The 22,631-nt window shown below is 40.4% G+C and overlaps 2 protein-coding genes and 1 long non-coding RNA gene across 3 annotated transcripts; all 3 read right to left on the bottom strand.

The window, feature by feature from the left end:
- Positions 1–2,585: 2,585 nt before the first annotated feature.
- Positions 2,586–12,404, bottom strand: crbn (cereblon). The gene is made up of 11 exons (XM_028407134.1): positions 12,294–12,404; positions 11,923–12,035; positions 11,569–11,771; positions 11,003–11,152; positions 9,278–9,440; positions 8,510–8,572; positions 8,316–8,400; positions 8,071–8,186; positions 6,892–6,956; positions 4,595–4,726; positions 2,586–3,704 (listed from the first exon to the last, which is right to left on the bottom strand). The coding sequence occupies exons 1-11, from the start codon at positions 12,361–12,363 to the stop codon at positions 3,521–3,523; spliced, it is 1,344 nt and encodes a 447-aa protein (XP_028262935.1). The 5' UTR covers positions 12,364–12,404; the 3' UTR covers positions 2,586–3,520.
- A 981-nt stretch (positions 12,405–13,385) lies between these two features.
- LOC114436204 (uncharacterized) lies at positions 13,386–14,958 on the bottom strand. The gene is made up of 4 exons (XR_003670680.1): positions 14,906–14,958; positions 14,781–14,807; positions 14,298–14,320; positions 13,386–13,709 (listed from the first exon to the last, which is right to left on the bottom strand). It is a non-coding gene; the product is annotated as an uncharacterized LOC114436204 (long non-coding RNA).
- A 1,325-nt stretch (positions 14,959–16,283) lies between these two features.
- Positions 16,284–22,557, bottom strand: pa2g4a (proliferation-associated 2G4, a). Its single transcript, XM_028407059.1, has 13 exons — positions 22,359–22,557; positions 20,999–21,127; positions 20,632–20,737; positions 19,387–19,456; positions 19,209–19,301; positions 18,038–18,101; positions 17,832–17,910; positions 17,382–17,460; positions 17,161–17,294; positions 16,992–17,086; positions 16,782–16,909; positions 16,639–16,692; positions 16,284–16,478 (listed from the first exon to the last, which is right to left on the bottom strand). The coding sequence occupies exons 1-13, from the start codon at positions 22,438–22,440 to the stop codon at positions 16,416–16,418; spliced, it is 1,176 nt and encodes a 391-aa protein (XP_028262860.1). The 5' UTR covers positions 22,441–22,557; the 3' UTR covers positions 16,284–16,415.
- Positions 22,558–22,631: the final 74 nt, after the last annotated feature.

Consider the following 22,631-nt stretch of genomic DNA (forward strand, 5'->3'; position numbering starts at 1 on the left):
CATCTTACATAACACCTGCCTACAGGAATTTGATTTTCATTTGATAATCATTCAAAATATCATTTCTACTTAGGGCTCATTGTCCATCACCATGGACACTAAAGATTCCAAACAGACAAAGAAGTGGAGCTTGACGATTGTTTAGATTTAATACATCAGCCTGTGGGATTAAAGCTGCATGAAAGGAAGAATCAGCATGTCACCAAGTGATTCTCTGTGTTGCTCTGATTTTTACATTCCTGCTGTTTAGGCTCAAAAAATGTCACTTCCACTAAAACAAATAGAAATATCAACAGTGATCTTTTTCTAAGTAAAACTACTGCTCCATTCTGGGAAGAGAAGATGTATGGTACCAGAAAACAAAATCCAAGCAGACATGTGTGCCAGGGTGTAGATCTGCTACACATCAAAGAACACACTGAAACATCACAGTCTGGAAAACTGTGCCGGTTTTCATTTTAACCTTTTAGTTATTGAAAATCCAAGATCAAGATCAAACACCTTTCATCAAAAATCAAAATGTAACTAACAACCACACTTAACCGAGGAGACGGCGAGAAACTCAGCAACTGCTGTTTATTTTTCTAACCAGCTTAAATGCTGTGATGGAACATGGCACATGCTGCACGTCCAAAACACTGTGGACCGCTTCACCATAACTGTTCTTCTCTAAGGGGCCTCACGTTCAACACATCCCTGAAACACATTGAACAACATAGCTTCTTTCCCACATACAGAGACTCATTAGACTCTCACTGTGCAAGCATATAAATGATTCTGTGAACACGTGTGAGGTATTAATGCACCGCCGGCAATTCGGATGCAGACACATGAAAGCACATAAACACAAAGAGGGCCTGTGCTGATCTCTCTGAAGATATGAGGACGTCACAGACCCTTTTACCTGCCTCCTTTTCAGGTTCAGAGCCTCAGCTCAAGACACACACACACACACACACACACACACACACACACCACAAACATAAACCAGAGGAGAGCTGCTGCTTGTAACCTGTTTATTTCACTCTGTGGTACAACGAATAACATGGAGAAAAAAAAATAAGCAAAGACCTTCTTTGGAACTAATTTCTTCCTTTCTATTGTTTAAAAGGATTACTGATAATCTGGCAGTTGTAGTCAGAGATATGACAGAGAACAAATTCACAAGAGAGGTTCTGTGTTGTTCTTATAGTGAAAATCTCTCCTTAAAATGATAAAAAAAAATTCCTAAGAGTTTAAATCGAGGCAACTGGACTCGGGGATTGTTTCTTGAAGCTGTTCCGCCACCCCCCCGAGTGGCTTCTTCAGTTCTGCTGAAGAACTGAGGAGGGGCCCGAGTGCCGAAACGTCTTCAAAAACAATCCCCCTGAGTAGCTTCTTTAGTTCTTCAGCAGAACTGGAGAAGCCACTCGGGGGAGTGGCGGAATGTCTTCAAAAACAAGCCTTGAGTCCAGTTGCCTCGATTTAAACTCTTGGAAATGATTATGACCTGGATGAATGAGAGCATCCACAGATATATTATGAGGATATGAAACCAAAACTCAAAGCAAAAATAAGCTTTGAAACACGTATGTGATTTAAATGACTCACATTTTCAGATTTTAGAGGGACTACCACAAGAATATTAAGATGGATGAGTAGATGCATTAGTTGACAAAGTCAAGTAATTTTCACACTGAGTGTCGACACAACTGTGCACACCTATGTGATATCAGGCTTCAGCCTTACGAAGAACACATACAGTGGTTTAAGTTGTTCCTGTAAAGGACTAGCTTTTAATAATGAACCACTGCCATGAATTAAATGAGATTAAGCTCATAATCAGCACCTTGTTAGCTTAGCATAAAAACTAGACACAAGTGGAAACAGGCTCTGTCCAAATGTTAACACAAAGTAAGCAGATGGTGTGTTACACAGAAGCATTTGGGACAGCCGCAGACATGGAAACAGTTTAAAAAGTGCAGGCACTTCAAAAAAACACATTTGTCAGGCGATTGGATGAATCATCAGCCTAAAACCAAACAGACGGCCTTTAAAAATCTGGTGGTTCTTCCCTTAATGAAGGGTCATCATAGAGATTACCGGGTCATCCAATAATCTGATCAATCTTGTCAGGATTCAACACATTTTGATGATAAATTTGTGAGAGAGTGATATTTGTAATACTGTGAGTTTCAGAAATCAGACAGGTGCATAAATCTTTGCAAAAATGACAAACTGTTATATTTGTATTGACACAATGCAAACTGTTTGCTGTCTCCAGTGTCTGTGTTAAGCTTAACTAACAAGTTGTTGGTTTGAAGCTACATACAGTATTTATCCCACAGATATGAGTGTGATATGAATCATCTCTCAGCAAAAAAATAAAAAAAATGTAGACAAAATGAATTTGTCCTTAGACAAACTACAGATGGTCTCTTATTGCGTTCAATCACTTATGTAACAGCTCTCAGTGGCATGAAGAGAAATAAGTCTATAAACTATCATCTTACACTACAAACCCTTCCTCAGTTACATTACAAACCAGCACCTTGCAACAAAATTGCAAGTAAAATCTTGAAAACAAACAACAAAAGAGAAACAAATGACTTTTTCATCATTTATAATCCTGTATCTTTCAGAGACACGGAGATGGAGCAGGCACACTAATATATGCCACATTGCATGAACACAAAGAAGAAGGGTAAATGCTCCTCTTGCTCCATCTTTATCAGCTTTGACTTTCAATAAAACAGAGGCACCGGTACATTCTCAATGTGCAACCAAACAGAGAAAATTTCCTGAAGCATATCATCAGATGGGACACAAGCCTCTGCTGAATACAGAACAGACACAGATTATATCAGGTATATGGTCATTGTTGTCACCACATTTGTTTACAACATAGAAAATCTGCTGTGATTATACAGTGGACCGTTTCTCCACACATCAATGAGAAGTTCAATTAATTTCCAATCTACCCGCATACAAAAATACATCCACTTTAATCCCACAGTTCAAAATATCCCCGATCAGGACAGATTTCTATTTTCATTCAAACTGTTTCCTCCACTATCTATGGCAGCTGAAATAACACCAAAAGTTACTGTATGTGATTTTTTAAACAGCTTAAGTGGCCTATAGGTCATGCAGTCAGACTGAAGGTAAAAAAGCTTTATGCATTCAGCATACTGTTTGTGTGTTTGTGTGAGCCTGAAAACAGCTGGACAGGGGTGCAGATCAGGGAGCTGCATGCTGGGATGTTAACAATATGTCACAGAACCAGTCGGTCAAATCTGCCACTCCTTCCTGACTCTCGCACTCAGCATCGCCACAGCCTTTACGTTTTATGAACAATCACTACATCCAGCCTGTTCATATCTGCTCTTAGGCTGCCATTTTGAGGCAGAATGACCTTTCCACTAATATGATGGATTTTTGCTGCCAGGAGGTGAGAGGCGGTGTGATGTAATCATAGCCAAAGATCCAGGTTGGGGAGGTTCGCAGGGCTTTTTGAATGAAGAGAACGGATGGTCTGACATCACAGGCAGAAGAGGCGAGAGCCATCTCTCCCCTCCTCACCATCACCCTGTGGGATACGAGGGAGCATGGCTGAACGCGTCAGACCCCAGAAACGAGGTGGAGATAAGTCCTTCTTTGTGGCTGTAAACTTCCAACCCATGTGAGACCCACAGCTTCGGCACTGAGCAATCGTCCAGGCGTAACTGAGGGAAAAGAAGGGAACACAACTTTTAATATGTATAAATACAGTTTAACTAAAATACTAAAATAGCATCTGTTACCTCGCTCTCATTTGATAATCCGGAAGGAATGAGCAGGCAACATGACACTTACAAAAATATTAAAAGTTTATGTTTTACATACGAATTTTTAGCTTTTTTTTTATCCTTCGTACAAATGTACAAAAATATTTGTTCTTGTATATTTGACCTATGTGTGTGTACTGATCACCAGATCAGCTCAGCAGAGGTAAGCCACTCAGTAAACCATGAACATATGTATACAGTGGTAGAAGTGCTCCTTTTACGTAACAAAATGTACATACTACAGGCACCAAACAGTCTGTGTCAGTGCTCTGTAACTGCTCATCCAGCCTCTCATTGGCTGCTGTTAGACCTGTTTGTGAGTACAGTTTGCAGCGGGTCAGATCCAGGTTGGATCAGGTTCCCAGCAAAAACAAACCACTCCAGAAATCACTTTGGAGTGGTTTGTACAATACAAAAAAAAAGAAGCATCTTCCCGAGTCTCAAGAAAGACACCAGTGATGGTATAATAACCTTTATAATCTATTACATGACAGGAAATCAACCAAGGTGTTAGGTTATTAAACGAGAGCTTCAATTTACCACAAGGCTTTCACAGCTTTCGCTCCCCTGCTGCTCTCCACACAGACCCTGTTACACAATGACCCTAAATCTCTAACTTGACAGGAAGAGATGCCCTACTTTTAAACATGACGTCACAGACTGTTAATGGAGGTGCTGGCCAGTGTTACTATGGCTTACAGCTGAGGCAGATACAGTATGAGGCATGAGACTTAAGATGGAAGGTCTCAGAGAGAGGGGCCTGAATGTCATGAGTGTAGCGGAGTTACCCTGGAAACCAGCTGTGCAGTGTGGATGGCCTGCCGACCAGGTTGAGGTTGTTGGCTTTGTAGACAGTCAAGGTTTCGTGAACGTAACCGTGAGGGTTGACGTATGCAGCCATGGGGCCGTACAGAGACAGGCTGCAGAGAGAGGAGGCAGATGGAAGATGTCATCAACTGTGTGCTCTGTTCAGCCAAAAATAAAACCTCAGAACTGAAAAGAGACTAAGTGGAGACTCCATTAAAGGTATAAAATGAGCCAAATGGCCTACAATAACTAAAGTGAACATTTAAATTCTGCTGGCTCTCTGAGCCCACCTGATGCTGCAGAGCCCAGCAGTGTCAAATCTGTATTCTTTCAGATATTATCAATATACAAAAAACTGCTTTAAAAAGCTAAAAGGTAAGGTTTCCTTATCAAAACATGATTTTATTGATGAACTAAAAGAACTATATGAATTTAGGATATAGTTTGAACAACAACAAAAAAGGGTGTGCTGGAGGTTAACTGGAAATAGTCAGTACCCACAGGACCAAATGTTTTCGGTTTTCTAGTCCAACATTATTTTAGACACTTGTACACAGAGCTGGCCAGCACACAGCTCAAAATGCTTTATAAAGATAAGTGCTGAGACGCAATGCATGCTGGTTCCTGTAACAACATACTGTATACCAAGCAACATCATTACAACTGACAACCTTTACCTTCAAGTGTGATGAATTGTCCCTTTAAGACAGGCCCTAAAACCCACTCCATATCAGTCTATTCTCTCAAAATCATTATGTAACCATCATACACACAACTTCACACTATAAATCACACTCAGTATTTTGTAAATAGTATTGTGTAAATGTCTGATGTGCTCTAGTTGCGCTTCTAGTTTGGGCCCTTAAATTACACTGCATTAGCTAGTTACCTGCAGTGAGTACTTTTATTGGACAGGGGGCGCGTTCTTACACAGTTCATAACTTCTTTCACTCAGAAATCATATTACACACAATGACTCATTCATACTAATAAGTGGATAAAAAACAGTTAATGCACTTTTCTCATAAAGGTACAGCTAGGGTTTGGACTGTTCAGTCTTCAGGGTTTTTTGTAGGGATGTCCCGATCAGGTTTTTTTGCCTTTGAGTCCGAGTCCGAGTCATTTGATTTTGAGTATCTGCCGATACCGAGTCCCGATCCGATACTTTCAAGATTCTCCATAAGATCAATAAACTTTAATTTCTAAAGAACATTTAACACTGGAAAGGCCCTCAATCATCAACTTTATTATTATTATTATTGTTATTATTAATGATATGATGATGATGATGTTGATATTATTATTATGAGTAGTGGTAGGCCTATTACCATGGCTTATCTGAGCATAGTCAATGGAGTTAAGTCAAACCAACCAGCACGTCATGAGCAACAGAGAGCCAAACAACACCACTCTCTGGGAGTGGGCTCACCTGTATGCACATGTGCTTGTGTGCGCACGCGTTTGCGTGTGTGCATGCGCATCAGGCCGCTGCAGACAGCTGCAGTGAATTTTACAAATGCCACCATGTAGACAGAAACACATAGAAACTGATAGCAGAGATGGCACAAGAGGACTGGGCAAGAGGACTAGACTGGGTGGCGCTGCAGCGAGTGCCGCCAGTGAGAAGGCAGAGAACTTCACTCGTACAACGCGGACTGTCTCTGAGAGCAGGTTCTATACATGAGCATGTTTAGTGTCGTGGTGAATTGTGGCAAAGTGTTGAAACGCTGTTGTGCAGCTTCAGAGCTCTCTGTGTCGCTGTAACGTCCAAGCCCTGCAGCGCTGTGACGCACCGTGGCGACGCAGACAGCGAGCTGACCGTGGTCTGCTCAGAACATCACGTAAACGTTACACAATGAGTTAAAAAATAATCGGATCGGGACATGTGTGGAGGTGTAGAGCTTTTATTCATGATGTAACCTCCAGACTATACGCAATTGTCAGACAGACAGCCTATCTGGACTCCATTTTGTTGTGTTAATAATTACAGCAATTACACTAGAGAAAGTCAATACAAAAAAAATCTTATCCCAGCTGCTGCAGAGAAACTTAATCTGCAGAGAGGACAGACACATGTTTTCTACCTTAATCACCCTGTTGCCTCAGAGACCCACAATATATGAGAAAAGTCCGTCTCCTCATTCCTTCTTTTACACATCAAAACAGTATGTGAATGAACCATTCAGCTTTGCAACCTCTTGTGATGTCATAAGGGGATAAGCTGGTTCAAAATATGGGACATTTAAAAACTGCAGGATGAATATTTCTTAGGTCTCACCTGAAGATCTCATTTTTTGTGGTGATTTCTGTGTCCTGGCACTGCTTACAGCACAGTGATGTGCACTGAGGAGGAGAGGATATAAAGACTTAATAACAGGACATATAATGTACATGACAAATATACTAAACACAAACTGTCTTCAGTCTGGATGCTATAATAATCACCCTCAATTCATGCTTCTACAAGAGCCACACACATATTAAAGACATTTCAGTGAGCCAGTCCATTAGGAACCGGAATCAGAATAATCACCCTGTTATTATCCTGAACTGTAGTGAAGGAAAAAGCAGATAATGGGCCGACACATTTAAGAAGCGCTTCACACATCCCACGTCTGCTGGTGGATTAGACATGGTGTGTTTGACTTTTTAAATTAACTATCAGATTATATAACTTTCATTTGTAACCTTGTCCTTCTGTGTGATATACATTTTGGCATTTAAAACGCACTCATCAGGGTTAAGCCTAGTGCAGAATAATCATAACATATGCTAGGGCCTGATCAAGGCTTATGCTTTGGTTTATGGGTTTTGTTTCTTTGATGAAAATATAACCTTATGATGGTGTTATTAAAAAGTTTTGGGATCACTTAATGCTTACAATTCATCCAGAAGGCTGCATACAGGTTTTTTACCGAATTGTACAGCAATTCTTTAAATAGCTGTAGATATGTTTCAGCCTGGACATTTTCCTCCCAATGCCAAAAGCATTGCTAAATGCAGCTCATGATTTACCTGACGCATACAGGCCTGAGTTAAACCAGGATAGCAGAGGCCAGGCTGCTTTGTTCTGTTTATGTTTAATGGATTTCAGCAGAGAGGTGAGAAAGGCAAGTTAAATAAGGAATTGCCTCTGGATTGTCCGCAGTCTCCAGTCTGGCCCCAAACTGTCTAATGTGTACACTGACTACAGGCCTATAAAAAAAAACATTGTTAGCATCTACATGTTTGCTGGTGCTAAATAATTATGATTGTGAAGATCAACTCTGGATTAAATTACTGCAACAACAACACATCAGTCAGTCTGCGTCAGGCATGGTTATACACCAAAGAACATCAGAGGGAAAAGCAGACAAGCAGGTAGGGACCCTGGATCTTATCACACCGTGAAATTAGTCTTAAGCTGCTGGGACGGAGAAGCAGTGTGGCAGCGAGGCTAATGGTGAACAGTGCATACCCGGTCCATGATGTCCAACTCACAGCGAAGTCTCTGGATGGCGCTGCCAATCTTTAGCAGCTGGAGCCGCAGAGCATCATCTATAGGCAGACAAGCCGCCACTCTGTAAGAGAAATCTGACAGAAAACAGACAGAAGAGAAGGAGAGGGGATGTAATGAAGGAACCGAAGAAAGCCCAGAAAGTATACACACAAGACCTACATGCACGTGTAGGAGAGTTTGTAATCCATCTGTAATAAACTGACCTACGGCATTGGTAGGGAGGGAGTCGTCCTTCAGATTCTCATCCCATTCATGGAGCTGTTTCTTAACTCTTTTCATGAGCAACTCCTGACAGGTGATCCACAGGAAGCAGACAAATCATGGTTTACATTTACTTGTATGCAATGTTTACATATGGAGGAAATTCCAACTTGTGCACATGGGCGGCAGTACTCACAGAGTCATAGAGTGCATAGACCCAGGTTGGCCATGGCGTCAGACTGGCACAGTGAAACTTCCTCTGTAATAAACACAAATAATGAGTGAATGAAATTTACATTTTGATGATGAATTTTCACTGAAGCATCCACTTTCTCTGCACAGTTTCTCCTCCCTCTGAGGTTGACAGGAACTAAAAAAAACAATTATACAATTATATGTGATGATCTTAGCCACTGAAAATACAAAGAGCATACAGCTTCATACATGTCATCCACTAATGGCATTTCAAACATTTACAGCAAATCTGGTGTGACAAGAGTTGGTATGTACTTATTTTTCTTATGTGACGAAAATGGTTTCTTTTTGTTTATGTTGTTTGTTGTTCTTTCAAACACATAGTGCAGATCATCATCACCAAAGAGTTCTCCTCCTGCACGCTCCAGCCATGCCTAACCCAAACCAAACACATTATTTCCTGCAGGTAGAAAAATGCCTGCAAAAGACAATGTCCTCTACGAGCTGCACATGCAAAAGGGTGACTCTGGACAACATCTGGACCTGTGAAAATAGCTAAATAGCTTCTATGTCATTTGTTTTTGTTGAACCCTTGTCTAAGTATACAGAAAATCTTAACAAAATTAGACAATGTGATCTTGGTTTAGATGTGGCCACCTTATCATTATTATGGAATTTTAATGTCTTTCTAGATTTAAAACTACAAAAGAAAAAAGGCAAAGCATACTCATATATACATATTTTGTATGTGTACATGTAAGTATCTGACCTGTTGATAGTTGCTCCACCAGCACTGAGCCTGTTTGCAGCTCTGGGTCTTGGGTTTGGAGGAGGGGTGCATGTGGAGCCTGGACAGGGGTGTTAGCCGCACAGCAGACAGTGGATCTGGAAGGATTCGTTCTGGAAGGATCTGTACTTTGGCCTGCCTGATCCTGAGGGGAACAAAGGAACGGAAACATGAAAGATGCCAGCAGAGGATGAGTGAAACTGAGCAGATGAATAACGGATTAAACAAATGATGTGCTGGCCAAATGTTATAAAGTGTATGACAGGATGTTTGCAAATGTGAGATGATCATTAAAAGGGTTCTAGCCATGTACTTTCTCTGTTGGCAGCTCCTCATTCACAGTGCTTTCATCTTTCTGGAGCTCAGACACACAAACAAAACCATGTGAGGAATATAAATATCTTCAGATGTGCCCAAACGTGTCATAGCTGTAACATCAGAACATACGGTTACAGTTCAATCCTCTAAGACAATATGCACTGCTAAGTATATTAAGTATTATTCTTTTATTTATCAGACATGGAAACAGGGCACTTCCCATGTAGAAGAGTGATAGCTCCAATGTTGCACTTGTTAGAGGCACAATAGCAGGACAATGGGATTACAGCAACCAATTTGTGTGCGTTATGTAACAACAACTAGATCCCAAGAAGGAAATGTGTCTAAATAAAGCCCTAGTTTTATGTACTGTAGACCTCACTGATTTCCTGGGCAGACGAGGATGTAGGTAAGCATGATCTATAGCATGACTGTAACACAAAAGTAGGCAGCTTTTTCTTTATAAACGGTTTATCCTGCAGCAGGAGGAAGCACAAAGAATGCTCACTGCTATAATTTAGTCTCAAAAGTCTCAGCATTAATCTGATGCTGTAATGCCATGTTCAATGTCTTTGTTTCACAGGAGCAAGCACTACAACACATGAAGACCACAAAAAGTTACAACAGATTGTCGCTAATAAATTATGCTAAATCTTGTGTGGCATGGTTTGTCTTTTGATTTGTTTATAAAATTCAATTTGACAAAATTAGCACAAGAGGAGAAAATCTCATATTACAAATGTAATAAAATGGTCTCCTGGCTAACCTCAGCAGCAGCTGCCAACTAGTTGATATGATACAGTTTCCTGGGCATTTGGCTCTCTTGCACAGTCTCTCTCCTCATTGCAATTTGATGCCAGTTTGTGACGCAAGAGAGAAACAAGTTGAATTTGAAAACACACTTTAGCTCATCTATTGAAGGTAACTGTACAAAGAGCTAGTCTGCCCTCTAGCTGTGAACTTCAGGATCACTGCTTGAATCATTTTAATCCATGTATCATTGGCTACAAACTCATCAGCCACCCCAATATACATCCAAAAAAATGACTCGTAGCAATGATTCTCTTTAGATTCTGAGCTTATAGAAACCCGTTCACAGTGCTGATGAGTTAAGTATGTGGTTAATTAGAGAGTTCCAGTTGTCAAAACCTACAGGGAATTGATGCCTGCAGACAATCACTGATGGACTCTGTGAGCACCAGAACATGATGTATAATAAACTACTGTTTTCTCAGCTGGATTTAACTACTGCTACTGCTCATGGTTCTAACTCATATGTTTAGATGCTACATTCTTCATCTGTGGTCACACACATTAGAGGCAGCATGTGACACCAAGCCTTAATTATTGACCTTTGATTTAATGCTTTATGAGGCAATTTGAACTTACCCGTCTGCTTGAGTTCTTATCTCATGGACCTTGAATCTTTGTCTCCCTATAGCCTTCACTTTGACTGTTTCAATGCCATACTCCTGCTCCTCTCGGTATGCATAGATTTCAGCTGTTGTTCCAAACTCTGCCTCTGGCTCACCTGTATCACTGCAGAGACAAATCAGTTTACGTTCTTGAAATTAAACCGGATTATGTATGTCAGGAGACAATAATTAAAATGAATTTAGCAATAGCTGACAACTTTTAGTTCATCTTACAAACATTTTCTCTATTTTCAACATTCTGGTGTATGCCCAGATTTTACTAACCCTGTCAACACTGTGTTGTGTTAACATGTTTACTTAAAAGAAGATAATCTTTCATATAATCCTTTTTTGCAGATTTTAGAAGACTCCAACATTAAAAAGTGAATGATACTGTTGCTTTCACAGGCTGAGTTGTAGCAATTATGACAAGTATACAATGTGTCAATTGTGCGTTCTTTTTACTGACACACAAAATAAAAGCCTGTCTGTCCTGTGAATATTATTAATAGATAAAAGGGCACTGACAGTATCACACACCTGTGTGCAAGCACAGCAAAGGTGCGGTCTCTCTGAATGACGCTCCTCATCATGCTGACCTCCTGTGGCCTGAAGAGCTGCAGAGGCAATGTTTGGCCCGGTACCAGCATCACAGCTGTGTGTGGCAGCACAGGAATGGTCTGACAGCTGTCATCATCATGGACCGTACGACCATGAAACTCCTCCATGTCTGAACCCAGGTACTGCCAACACAGGGATCAGCGTCAACCCAAGACAACAGAAACTGCAGGCAACTGACTACACAACTATTTTTTACAACGCAGTGTAAATAGTAAATGTAAATATGATCTGTTGGAATAGCAAGGATAAGAAAGAAGGTGCTGAATCACTCACAGCATGTGATGTGGGAAGACTGGGGTCAAAGGTGATGATGTTTGGTTTTTCTGCTTCCTCACTGTCTCGGTCTTCAGTCTCCATGTCATCCTCCTCTTCCTCCTCCTCATTGTCTACCATGGCACAACAACAGGTTTACAGAGACACAGAGAGGCTAGCTGTCTTATTGTATCCTAAACCAAATATCGCCGTTACATTATAATTTTAATAAAGGGTAGAGAAAGCGAAAGCACGGGGACAGTCCAGGATGAGATTACTGAGCATTGGCCTGTTGTTCAGACACGTTAGCTAGCTGTTAGCAGGAGGGACAGATACAGACAGGCTCTGCAGGTTGAGACACTATGCAGACTTTAGACAAGTTTATTTGTTACCCGGTAAAAGCTGTAGCTGGTTCCCCATATTGTCGTTAATGTCTTCACCTCCACCCCTCTCGTCAGCCATATCCTTGTGTTTACAATGCTGAACTCTTCTTCTACGGTGTCTTCACTGTGTAGCGCTAACACAGAGCCTGAGCGCCCCCTATCGACATCAAGTTTCTCAGGTATGTAAACCTCTTGATGTCCTCATCTGTAACGTTTGCACTTGTACTAGATGTTCCATAGATTTCTTAAATTCCAAATATAAAAAAATCACTTAATTTAGGTGTATATACTTGAAAACTGGAGAGCAACGTACATTTATTTAGGTGCTGTCGAGTATAGAACCCTACAGATGTATATACTACAATAAATAGTAAATAGTACATAGAATTGTCACAAAAATAATTATAAATAAAATTAATTGCAAATAATTTATTTACAATGCACTTTACATTTGATAGCAAATCTCAAAGTGCATTATAAGAGCAATATAATACAAATAAAAGCCAAGAACATGCTCTTTACTATGTAAAGGTTTTTATACAGTAGTAAATATGTTCTTTAGATACAACTCAGGGATTTAAATGCTATTTCGGGATTTAGATGTTTATTTATATATTTCAATTTATCTTTGATTTCTATTTGCAACAAAAAAGGAATTTCCCCTCAGGTATAAAGTAATTCTGATTCTGAGAACCACGTAAAATGGCCTAGGTATAATATGCTTTCTTAAAATTAAGGTTTCTATACATTTGTTTCCTAAATGAATAATTATTGCAATGATCACTTATACAGTTGCAACTTTCAAATTTGTCTCAATGTTTAATCAATTTATTCAAACACCATGCAGAATTGAAGGGTTGACAGAAATATTGCTTTCACTGAACTTATTGGTTGAAGCTTGTTTGGCCAGCAACTTTTTGTGTTATTTGTGTATACCCAAGCAGGTTTACAAAAACTGAACTCTGCATTAGATCCAAAAAAATAAGGCATCAATTTCTCTTCATACACTTGAATTGAACACTTCCCTTCATACTGTAATTTAGGTGTGATCACAGACTTTAACCTGCAACATCAGATCCAAGAATTAGACTGAAACTTGTGGAAACTTGAACAGTGTTTATTTATTGTTCAATACACCACGTGACAGTCATAATAGATAAGACGTATTATGGTCCATGAACAAAGCAGCTGCAGTTCTGATGTTGTCCATCTTTGCCCTCTTCCAGGCAGACATCCACAGATGGCTGTGTAAAGCGTGGCCATCCGAAATCAGGATTAAGGCCTTTATTTCATCGATGGGAGCTCCATGCAATCCACTTCATCCACAAGCATCAGTCATCTGGGAAGGCTCAGATGGGATCACAGCTGGCAGGGATGAGGGCTTACTTTGACCTCTGCCTCATCTTTCTCCTTTTACGCTTCAGCCTGTTCAAAATAAACAGTTGTCAGGAAAACGTTCACACCGACTTAAAGTTTATATAGCACTTTAGTCAAGTAGAAAACAAGATGTAAAAATTTCTAGCAGCACAGTTTGAGTTCTAAACCTGCCTTCAGTTGCACTTCCCCGATTAGTCTGTCATAGTCTACCTCCCTGGCAGTCACTGCTGCCAATAAATACAGTGACAACATACTTAGCAAAAATTTTGCTTTTTAATTTATAACAAGCGTGGTATTTCACTTGAGATGTGAGCATCTATCTTTTTAAAATCCATGTGCAAATGATCAGCTGAGATGCATATTCTGTCTATGGCCATACTTTACATACTAAACTTAATATCACTAAGCAATGTTAAATTGCACATGCTGTGAAAAACTAAGAGTGCTTTATATTTTCCCTTATATATTTATATTTTAAGTAAAGCAAATTCAGAGCTCCTGCACTGTATGACTTTAATGTCATTTTAAGCATTCATCCACACTTACAATCTGAAGTACACCAACAGGTTTTAAACTCCATTGATAATAACCGCTGACAAACGGGAGTTGTAGAAGAAACTGACTACGAATTCTTACCTGCGCATACGCTTCTTCCTCCACTAGAAGATAAAAACAAGACATTTATTAGTGTCCAGTATGACCAAGCATGATCTTTATGCTCTCCCACTCATGGACGACATGCCTTTTGTAAAGCATATACCGGCAGTTTTGCTTTGCAGAGTACAATAGCACTGAAATACATTTAAAAGCAAGTCACCCTGCAGTATTGAGTGTTCCATTATAACAACGAGGTGCGTGAATTTAGCACGCACCAGAACGGGCCTGTTACTAGCATTTGCACTTGCATTACTTTGAGTATATACACACTGCATTATTATGCGTATAGACATTAGCTCTTAAATGAAAAGTGATTGGAAAGTACAGACATATAGCCTATAAAAAGAAATATTTAGCCAAACGCAGTGCACAGAAACACCACCGTTGTAGTTCAGATGTTAGCTAGCAGCCTTGAGTGGAGCAGGAAACTCTAAAATTCATTACATTGGCCATTTATCTTACCTTGGCTCTCATCGTGTGGAGAAGTTTCTGTGAAAAGAAGACAAATAAATGATCAGCAGTTGTAGATGGTTGATAAAATTCAACGATTGTTTTGGATTCTCTTAGCAACAAAACGACTCACACACCTCAAAGCGAGAAGAGCAACGGAAAGAGGATGTGACGAAAAAAGTGAGCGGCTTTTATAGAAGGGTGACGTCACAACCAAGCGCCATTTGTGTTTTTTCTACTCGAAGGGAAATGTAGTCCAAATCGTCAAGTCCGTGTGCTGGCCGGTCAAGACCGATATTATAGGTGATATTTTTAGGCCGAGGGCAACTAATAATGATTAAATAGGTTGTATATAGGATGTTTTGTTAAGACTGAGAGGCTTCTTACCACTTATTTAAAAAAATGTAATGTAGGCCTATGTGTGGGTCAGTGATAAATCTGCTTGAGTATCTCAAGGTTTAAGATATTTATTTATAGGAGCTTTATCTGTTGTAGAATCAATTTAACTGGGCAGAGATGCTTCCCCTTTTTAGTTATACTTTTAAATCAAAATATTTTATCACATGGATACACACATCATGACAGTTTTTGGTTGCCATGAATTAGTTATATGGGTTAAAAATTTTTGTCTGATAGAGAAATTTGTGGTATATAACTTTGCTAAATCAAGTGATGCTTTAATTGATTGTTTCCTTAAACACAAAATCCACCTCAAATACTGAAACAACAAAGTAAAACAGAAGTGTATGAAAATGTTTATTTCATTAGATGTAAAGTTCCTTCGCCCACTGATTGAGCAACAAAGCACAACTTGCTTTTTCAACATATTTCAGAGTTGACACATCTGACCCAACACTAACCTCTGGACCTGATCCAAAATTTGATCAGTTTTATTATCATGCTTCACAAGACTAATGACGTAGTAAAGCAAGTTTACACACTCTCAGTAAATTCAGGGGCAATGGCAGTTACTGTATCAAGTTTGTTCCCTAAAGTCATCAAGCTGATTCCAAGTGTTTTCAAGCTTGTAAAACATTCAGTCTTCTGCTTACGTTATTGCTTTAAAAATCTTCTATGGTTAAAACACTGTAGTTTCACCCAAACAAATATGGACAAGTCATGATGATTGGAGGGTAATTGAAACCATATTCAATGGAAAAATCCTATTTTAACATTTTACTCAATTATGTAGTTTTGACTGTAAGAGTAAGTAAGAGTATTCAGAGTCTTTTTGGACAACAGAGAGCCTTCAGGCAGTTAGCATTCAAGCCAGCTGATATCTCATTAGGCCCACTGTGAGATTCAGCAGCAAACATTACAAACAGAAGCAGGAACAATATATTTTTAAAATAAAAAAGCTCCAGTTACATGGTTACCACTTGGCAGCTTTTTCAAAGATGTAAATCTAATTGCAAAAACCCTTTATTTTGTACTGTTGTTAGGTAAGCAAAAATTATTGGATTGTATTTTTCATTAATAAGGTAAAGGATATAAAATATTCAACTGATGCCAATATTTGTATGATTTTACATGTTTAATTAGTGAAATCGGCTGTATTAAGTGTGAAATGGGCAGAAGAGAGTGCTGGGAGGTCTGCCGTTTCCTCTTGGTTCCTTTTGGGGTCTCGTGTGTGTAGAAAGGCAGTTTTTATTCTGCAGCTTCTGTGACCTCAGTTGGCTGCCCAGTTGCATTTTCTGCTGTCTTTGAGGCCTGTAGCATATGGAGAGAAGAACAACTCAATAAATGAGAGTGATGTTAAAGTAACTATGTGGCATCTGTCTCTGGACACATGCAATAAAGATGAGAAGTATATGGTAGCACAGTATCAGGGGATGCAGGCCCCCCTTTTTCTGCTGTACTAAAATCTTACCTTCTTTTTCTTTTTCTTCTGTGTTTTACGGCTTGCAGAGCTCTGAAGTAAAGTCTGCAGAACAGGGGAGATTTCAGTATAAAGTGAATGCGTTACACAGTCAGTTTCTGTCTGTGGACCCTTTATTTAATTCACACCCTCACCCTTAGCTCTGGATCCTGAACTTCATGATCTGACTTGTAGAGCTCAGCGTCAAAAGGTCCGTTGGTGATTCTGTGAGGCCCATTGGCCATCAGCAGTACTGTGAACTTAAACTGAGCTACAAACTCTCCTAAATACAGACAGACAGAAAGCGTGGAGGTAAATATAAGGTGAAACAAACAAAGATGTGTAACTGAGAGGTTGACACTCACCCTCCTTCTCATGCAGGACACTAAAGGGCTGTAGCAACTCATGTTTGGCACACTCTACTACACCGAGACGGGCTTTGGCCTCATCCTCAAAAGCCCTGATGGGAAATGGATTTTAGCATCAGGCGTTTAAGCCAAAGTACATTAATATTCATTAGAGTGGCATTCCAACCTAAGAGTGAAGGGCATCGCATCAAAACGTCGTTCCACCTCACTGAAGAATGTACGAGAGGTCTTCATCTTCAAGCCATACTGTTTACTGGGGTCCCTCTTGTAAATGGTGGTCCTAAGGCCTGCATCTCTGGCCTAAAAGCAGATCAAATGTATTTACGCTGCAATGATGATTATTAAGAGCAGAGTGGGGAAGCAGACAAAGACGATAATAACACTGACCTTTCCTTCTCCAGTGCTGACCAAAACATCCACGGCATAGACTTCATGGACCTCAAACTCTGCTTTTTCATGGTCCTTCCTGATGAAGAGTGGAAACAACATCCAGTCAAATTCAAACATGTTTTTGTCTCAACAACATGAGGGTAAAAGAGCAGCACAGAACGCCACAGGAGGTCCTTCCTGCCTGTGGCCATCAGACGGTATAGCTCCTCCCCTTTCTGTAAGGAGAAGAGCTAGATCATGCCATGCACCACTGTCATTCCCTCCACTGGTCTATATTTATATCCATGCATCATATTTTTTGCTCATACTGTGTACTGTACTCTGATTGGGGTTTAGTGACACTTACACTCTGTACTTAACTGCATTTAATGTAACTTGATACCTCTGGCACAAGAATTTCCTTCAGGATTGATAAAGTTTTATCTTATCTTAAAAACACCAGTGTACCTCTGCTGGTCTGTTGGGTTCTGGATGATGGTTTTCTCTCCATCTATGACATGCTGCTTCAGCTGATGAGACAGCATGCCTAGAGAACAGAGGCAGACAGAAGTGATATTGCATGTGCAATCTGTATTTATCCGTCATTGTCTTCCTGTTCAGTGAACAAATCTGAAGAGAGAGTGCACAAAAACACCCACACTACAGAGACTCACCTTCAATAGGCGAGCATTTGAACGACTTTGCAATCTTGTTCCAGGCTTCAGTCACTTGAGTGTTCTGAGAGGCAGAGACACATGCAGCATTTTAATATCCATCCTTCATCTGAACTCACTTCCTTCTGCAGTGCAGGGTGACAGGGCTGGAGCCTATCCCAGCTATCTACCGGTGAGAGGCAGGGTACACCCTGGACAGGTCACCAGTCCATCACAGGGCAAAATACACAGACAAGCATTCACTCACAACTAAGGGCAATTTAGAGTCATTGACTGACCTAACAAGCATGTCTTTAGAATGTGGGAATTTCAAATAAACAGCCACAAAAAGGTTTAGAATTGTTTACATCTTTTTAAATGTTATTCCAAAGTGCCTAATTATGGCTTGCTATAAACCCTGTGTCAAACTCGAGGCCCGCAAAATTCTTTGTAGCCCGCACCGCGATGTCCAAAACATATATGATCCAGCCCAAATCCTTTTGTGTAAGATTTGTTTTTCACATAAACTTTACCTGCCCACAACATTCCACTGAATAAAAGCACCGTGATAACACAAATTATTTATTTTGTGCAGCAAAAATAACGGCAAAAGATCATAGGTAAGCGCTCCTACACAGGCTGGTATTGGTGAGGGAACGTTGTACGGCTGTGAACAGTGAAGGTGTTTACAGCCAAAAAGGAAAGTGGATGTTTCAAACATGAACACAGCAGTATATTAAGTAGGGATGGCACAGCAGCATAACAGCAAGCATGTTATTTCACTATGAGTAGACTAATGGAAAGCAGAGACTGCTGAGTCAAACAGAGTATGTGAGAATAATAATACCGGCACAGTTGTGTGTCAAGCTTTCAAGGGTAATTCTGCTAGCATGCAGGGTCCAAAAGCAGGTGCACTGCCAAATCACTTCAGTTGTAGTTGCATGCCATAGGTTTCTTTCAAGTTCAAACCAAACTCCAGCAGATTACATTTTTCAATGTATTAACGACAGCTGTCATGGAAGCCGCTCTTTGTGACAGCTGGTGACACATTTAGTAAATCCTTCACAGGTCAGGCAGTCGCATTTAACAACCTACACACTAAATGGAACCAAACATTCATCAACATGGTCAAACCCCCATCTCATGATGATGGCTGACCCCAAGAACACTGTGGGAACATGATATAATGTACCTGGTTTCCGGGTTTCACAAGTCGTAGAGCTGCTTCTGCACACAGATGAGCAGCTTTGACTACATCAGCTTTGCGGCCTGTGACTGGGTTATCCTGCAGGAACAAAACAGTGGGATTAATCTAGCAAAAGGACAAAAAGACATGACTACAAATTTGATTTTTTTAAAGCAGCACTCACCTTACTGGCTCCAACAACAAAGCTGTGTGCAACATTGGCAATGAAGCCATCAACATGAACTCCAAGATCTCTATACAAAATAAAAAAGGGAAGACGGTATGAAATAAAACAAAGAATGGTCATTTCTCAGATTTAAAGTTTAGCTACCATCCAGCTGTCGAAACCCATTCAATCAAATCAGCTTGCCAAAGACAAAATGTCAAACCCCTCCACTTTGGAAAATGAGACCAATAAAGACTAAACAATAAGAAGGTCAGACAAAAATAAAACAATTTAATCTGCTATGGCCATTAAATGGACAATATATTCCAAGGTGATTTTTCTTTGGCTGTACATCAGCTGGAATACAGTGAAGGACTTATTGTAAATTCAAGGCAATTGCATTACAGGCTGTAATAAACTGAACAGACATTCCCAATCAAAAGGTTAGGAGAGTGTAAAGTGAAAAACATACAATTCTAGTGTGAAACTACATCACAATACACTTAAACCAACATTGAAAGTGTACATATAGCAGACAAGATGTGATAGGGGACAGAGACATTAGTGGCAATACAACAACTAAGATGAATCAAGTTCCTTTAAAGGTAGGGTAGGAGATTTTATTCTGATGCACTTTTTGTTAAATTAGTGTAACTTCTCTTTACAATTCGATAGCAACCAATTAGTTCGGCAGTTTCGCATTAAAACGAAAAATATTAATCATCTGTGGAAGCTACATCATGCTAACATCAGCAAATCCTCCGGGACGACCCTGCATGGAGTATTGGCTGGTTGTCATTCTCTTCCTGCTCTGCGCGCACCAGGGAGGTATGTGCATGATGGCTGAAGTCACAGACTGCAGCTCGTCTTTAGGTAATGCGCGTCCATGTAATTGGGAGGCGTGGCTTCAGGGTGAGCTCCGAGAGAAAGGGGCGTGTGTTTACTTTCGAAATCTGGCTGACTCTCACTGAGTTTTCAAAATCTCCTACCCTAAGTTTAAGTGATATATCAGATTTAGCTTCTCTAAAGGCCAAGATCCAACATATCACTTCAAAATCAAACCTTAAAGAAAAACCTTACTTGTCGTTTGCCACACAGTAAGACAAGAACTCAGTGACGAAGCAGACAATCAACACCAAAGAGGAAGCCCTCACATACAAGACAAAATGTCACACAGACAGAAGGGAAGGCTACACAGTGGGAGACTCAAGACACATGGGGAGAGGAGGAGGGGGTTACATTATTGCAGAGCATGATGCCTACATTTTGACCAGATCCCCATCTTTAAGTGTGTAGTCAGGGTCACTCTTCAGGGGAGAGAAGTGGCAAACACAGTTATTGACTGAGACGCTGGTAGGAAAGGCAATGCCTAGAAGAGGGAGAAGAGAACCACCAAGTCTTCATTTGGACATCATCCACAAATTGAGCAAGAAAACTACAGAAGCATGGAGGAAGTGGGTCACTTAATAAACTTGTACAGTCATACTCTGCCACCATGTTAGTTATTTTTAAACACCCCTGCTGTTATTCAAGCCTGTGTGAAATGACACACAAACACTACGCCATCCACTCTTCCTCATGAGTCCACCTCACCTTATCCACAAACATACTTGCATCACCTCTGCCTCACCTTTTTTCATCTCCTTCTCCTTCTTGAAGACCTTTCCGGTCTCAGCCATGATGTAGGCGTCACCTATTTCACAGAGGCTGAGCACAGACACCCCAGGCTTGGCTGCTTCCATGACCTGACGTAGAGCCTCTGGGTAAAACAAATGGTGTGTGATTAACGAAAGTGTGAGGGTAATTAATGAATCTACCTGCTGGGCTTTAACTAAATATTAATACAGTGATAAGACAGCAGATATCGGATATTCTGGCTCAAAACACTGCAAAAGCTTTAGAAAGAATTACTCTACTGCGAACATTTATCATTCACTTCCACCTGTCACAAGTACTAATGATAATTGATATCTACAAATGTATTTGTTACAACACTTGAGAGCACCTCCTAAATCTTGCTAGATGAACAATAGCACAATATGTGATTGTGTAATTTGTGTTGGTGGAGGGGATTGTGGATAAGGTACAATATACTACAAGCCAATCAAAACAATTAACCCACAACTGAGGGCGTGTTTTTTATATATATATATATATATATATTATATATATATATATATGTATGTATTACACAAAAAGACAAGTTTGTAATAAACATCCCAGTCTGCAGGGAAGACTAGTGTGGTCAATACCACCAACCTGTTTGTCCTCTTCTTCACTGCACTTCTTCATACAGCTGATTTCACCACAGCAGAGAAAGTAAGCTGCAGTGTCATTTGTGATGTTTAATACATGGCACCGTGACATGGCATGGCAGTATCTTTCCACTTTTATGATTACTTGTTAGGCAATGTCAAAGCAGAGAGCCAGTAAAACTCAGTAGAAATGAACTTGACTGGGGATTTTCCCCCACAAAAAAATATACTTTATACACAATTACTTTTTAAATCCCTTGGTTATGAAAATGTGTACTTAAAATGACTGATTTTAAAATTTCTGCATTTTTTTTCATTTCCAAACAGTAACTACAGACTCACTGTCACGTTAGCACAACACAAATAAAAGCTATAATAAGAACATAGCATGCAGTCACATCTGTGGCTGCCTCCTTATCTCTTTGCTTAACAGTTTTAGCAGAGCTAGCAGGTCAGTTAGCATCCCACGTTAGTCAGACAGGCAAACGACTTCCGGAAAACCTTAAAACACTTTGAATAGCAACAGTAGAGAAGCTAGCATTAGCCAGGCTCGTCAGTTACAACAGAAGCAGCTGCACCTGCCAGCTGGCTAGTTAGCATAGCATTATGTGTGCCTCGAATGTAAACCACATGGCTGCTGGTGTGGGGAACTGACGTTAGCTGGTTGTACGACGGGCCGAAAGGAGCACGTCGTCCCACCCAGGCATTAGAAGCTACTCTTTCACATTAACTTACGGTTAGCAATGTCACCACCCATCTTGTACTTGGTGACCACCAGGTCCTCGGCTATAGTCTGCTCCTGCTCCTCGTCGGACATCTTGGCAGTGAAGTTTCAGTCGCTACTCTTCCCCTGAACAGCGACGTCTCTCCTCCGCTCGGCTCCCTGACCGCTGCTGCTAACACGGGCCTCCTGCTGCCCCTCCCTCCTCCGTGACACAGGGATACGTCATCTGAACCGCAGCCCGCCAAAATGCAGCAGGTTGTTCTGTGTTCAGGATCTGATACTGG

The sequence above is a fragment of the Parambassis ranga genome, chromosome 5, assembly GCF_900634625.1.
Source record: "Parambassis ranga chromosome 5, fParRan2.1, whole genome shotgun sequence".
In the NCBI taxonomy this organism is placed as follows: Eukaryota; Metazoa; Chordata; class Actinopteri; family Ambassidae; genus Parambassis; species Parambassis ranga.

What these genes read in the sequence shown, in the direction of transcription:
- crbn (XM_028407134.1), bottom strand. Translation starts at nt 12,363, where the DNA reads ATGGCTGACGAGAGGGGTGGAGGTGAAGACATTAACGACAATATGGGG. An exon ending in TTTGCTGTGCTTGCACACAG is followed by an intron (nt 11,153 to 11,568) that starts GTGTGTGATACT and finishes TTGTCTCTGCAG; the next exon opens with TGATACAGGTGAGCCAGAGG. An exon ending in CTGCACAGCTGGTTTCCAGG is followed by an intron (nt 3,705 to 4,594) that starts GTAACTCCGCTA and finishes CTTTTCCCTCAG; the next exon opens with TTACGCCTGGACGATTGCTC.
- pa2g4a (XM_028407059.1), bottom strand. Translation starts at nt 22,440, where the DNA reads ATGTCCGACGAGGAGCAGGAGCAGACTATAGCCGAGGACCTGGTGGTC. An exon ending in CAAATGCTCGCCTATTGAAG is followed by an intron (nt 17,911 to 18,037) that starts GTGAGTCTCTGT and finishes TCTGTTCTCTAG; the next exon opens with GCATGCTGTCTCATCAGCTG. An exon ending in AACCCAACAGACCAGCAGAG is followed by an intron (nt 17,461 to 17,831) that starts GTACACTGGTGT and finishes ACTCTTCATCAG; the next exon opens with GAAGGACCATGAAAAAGCAG.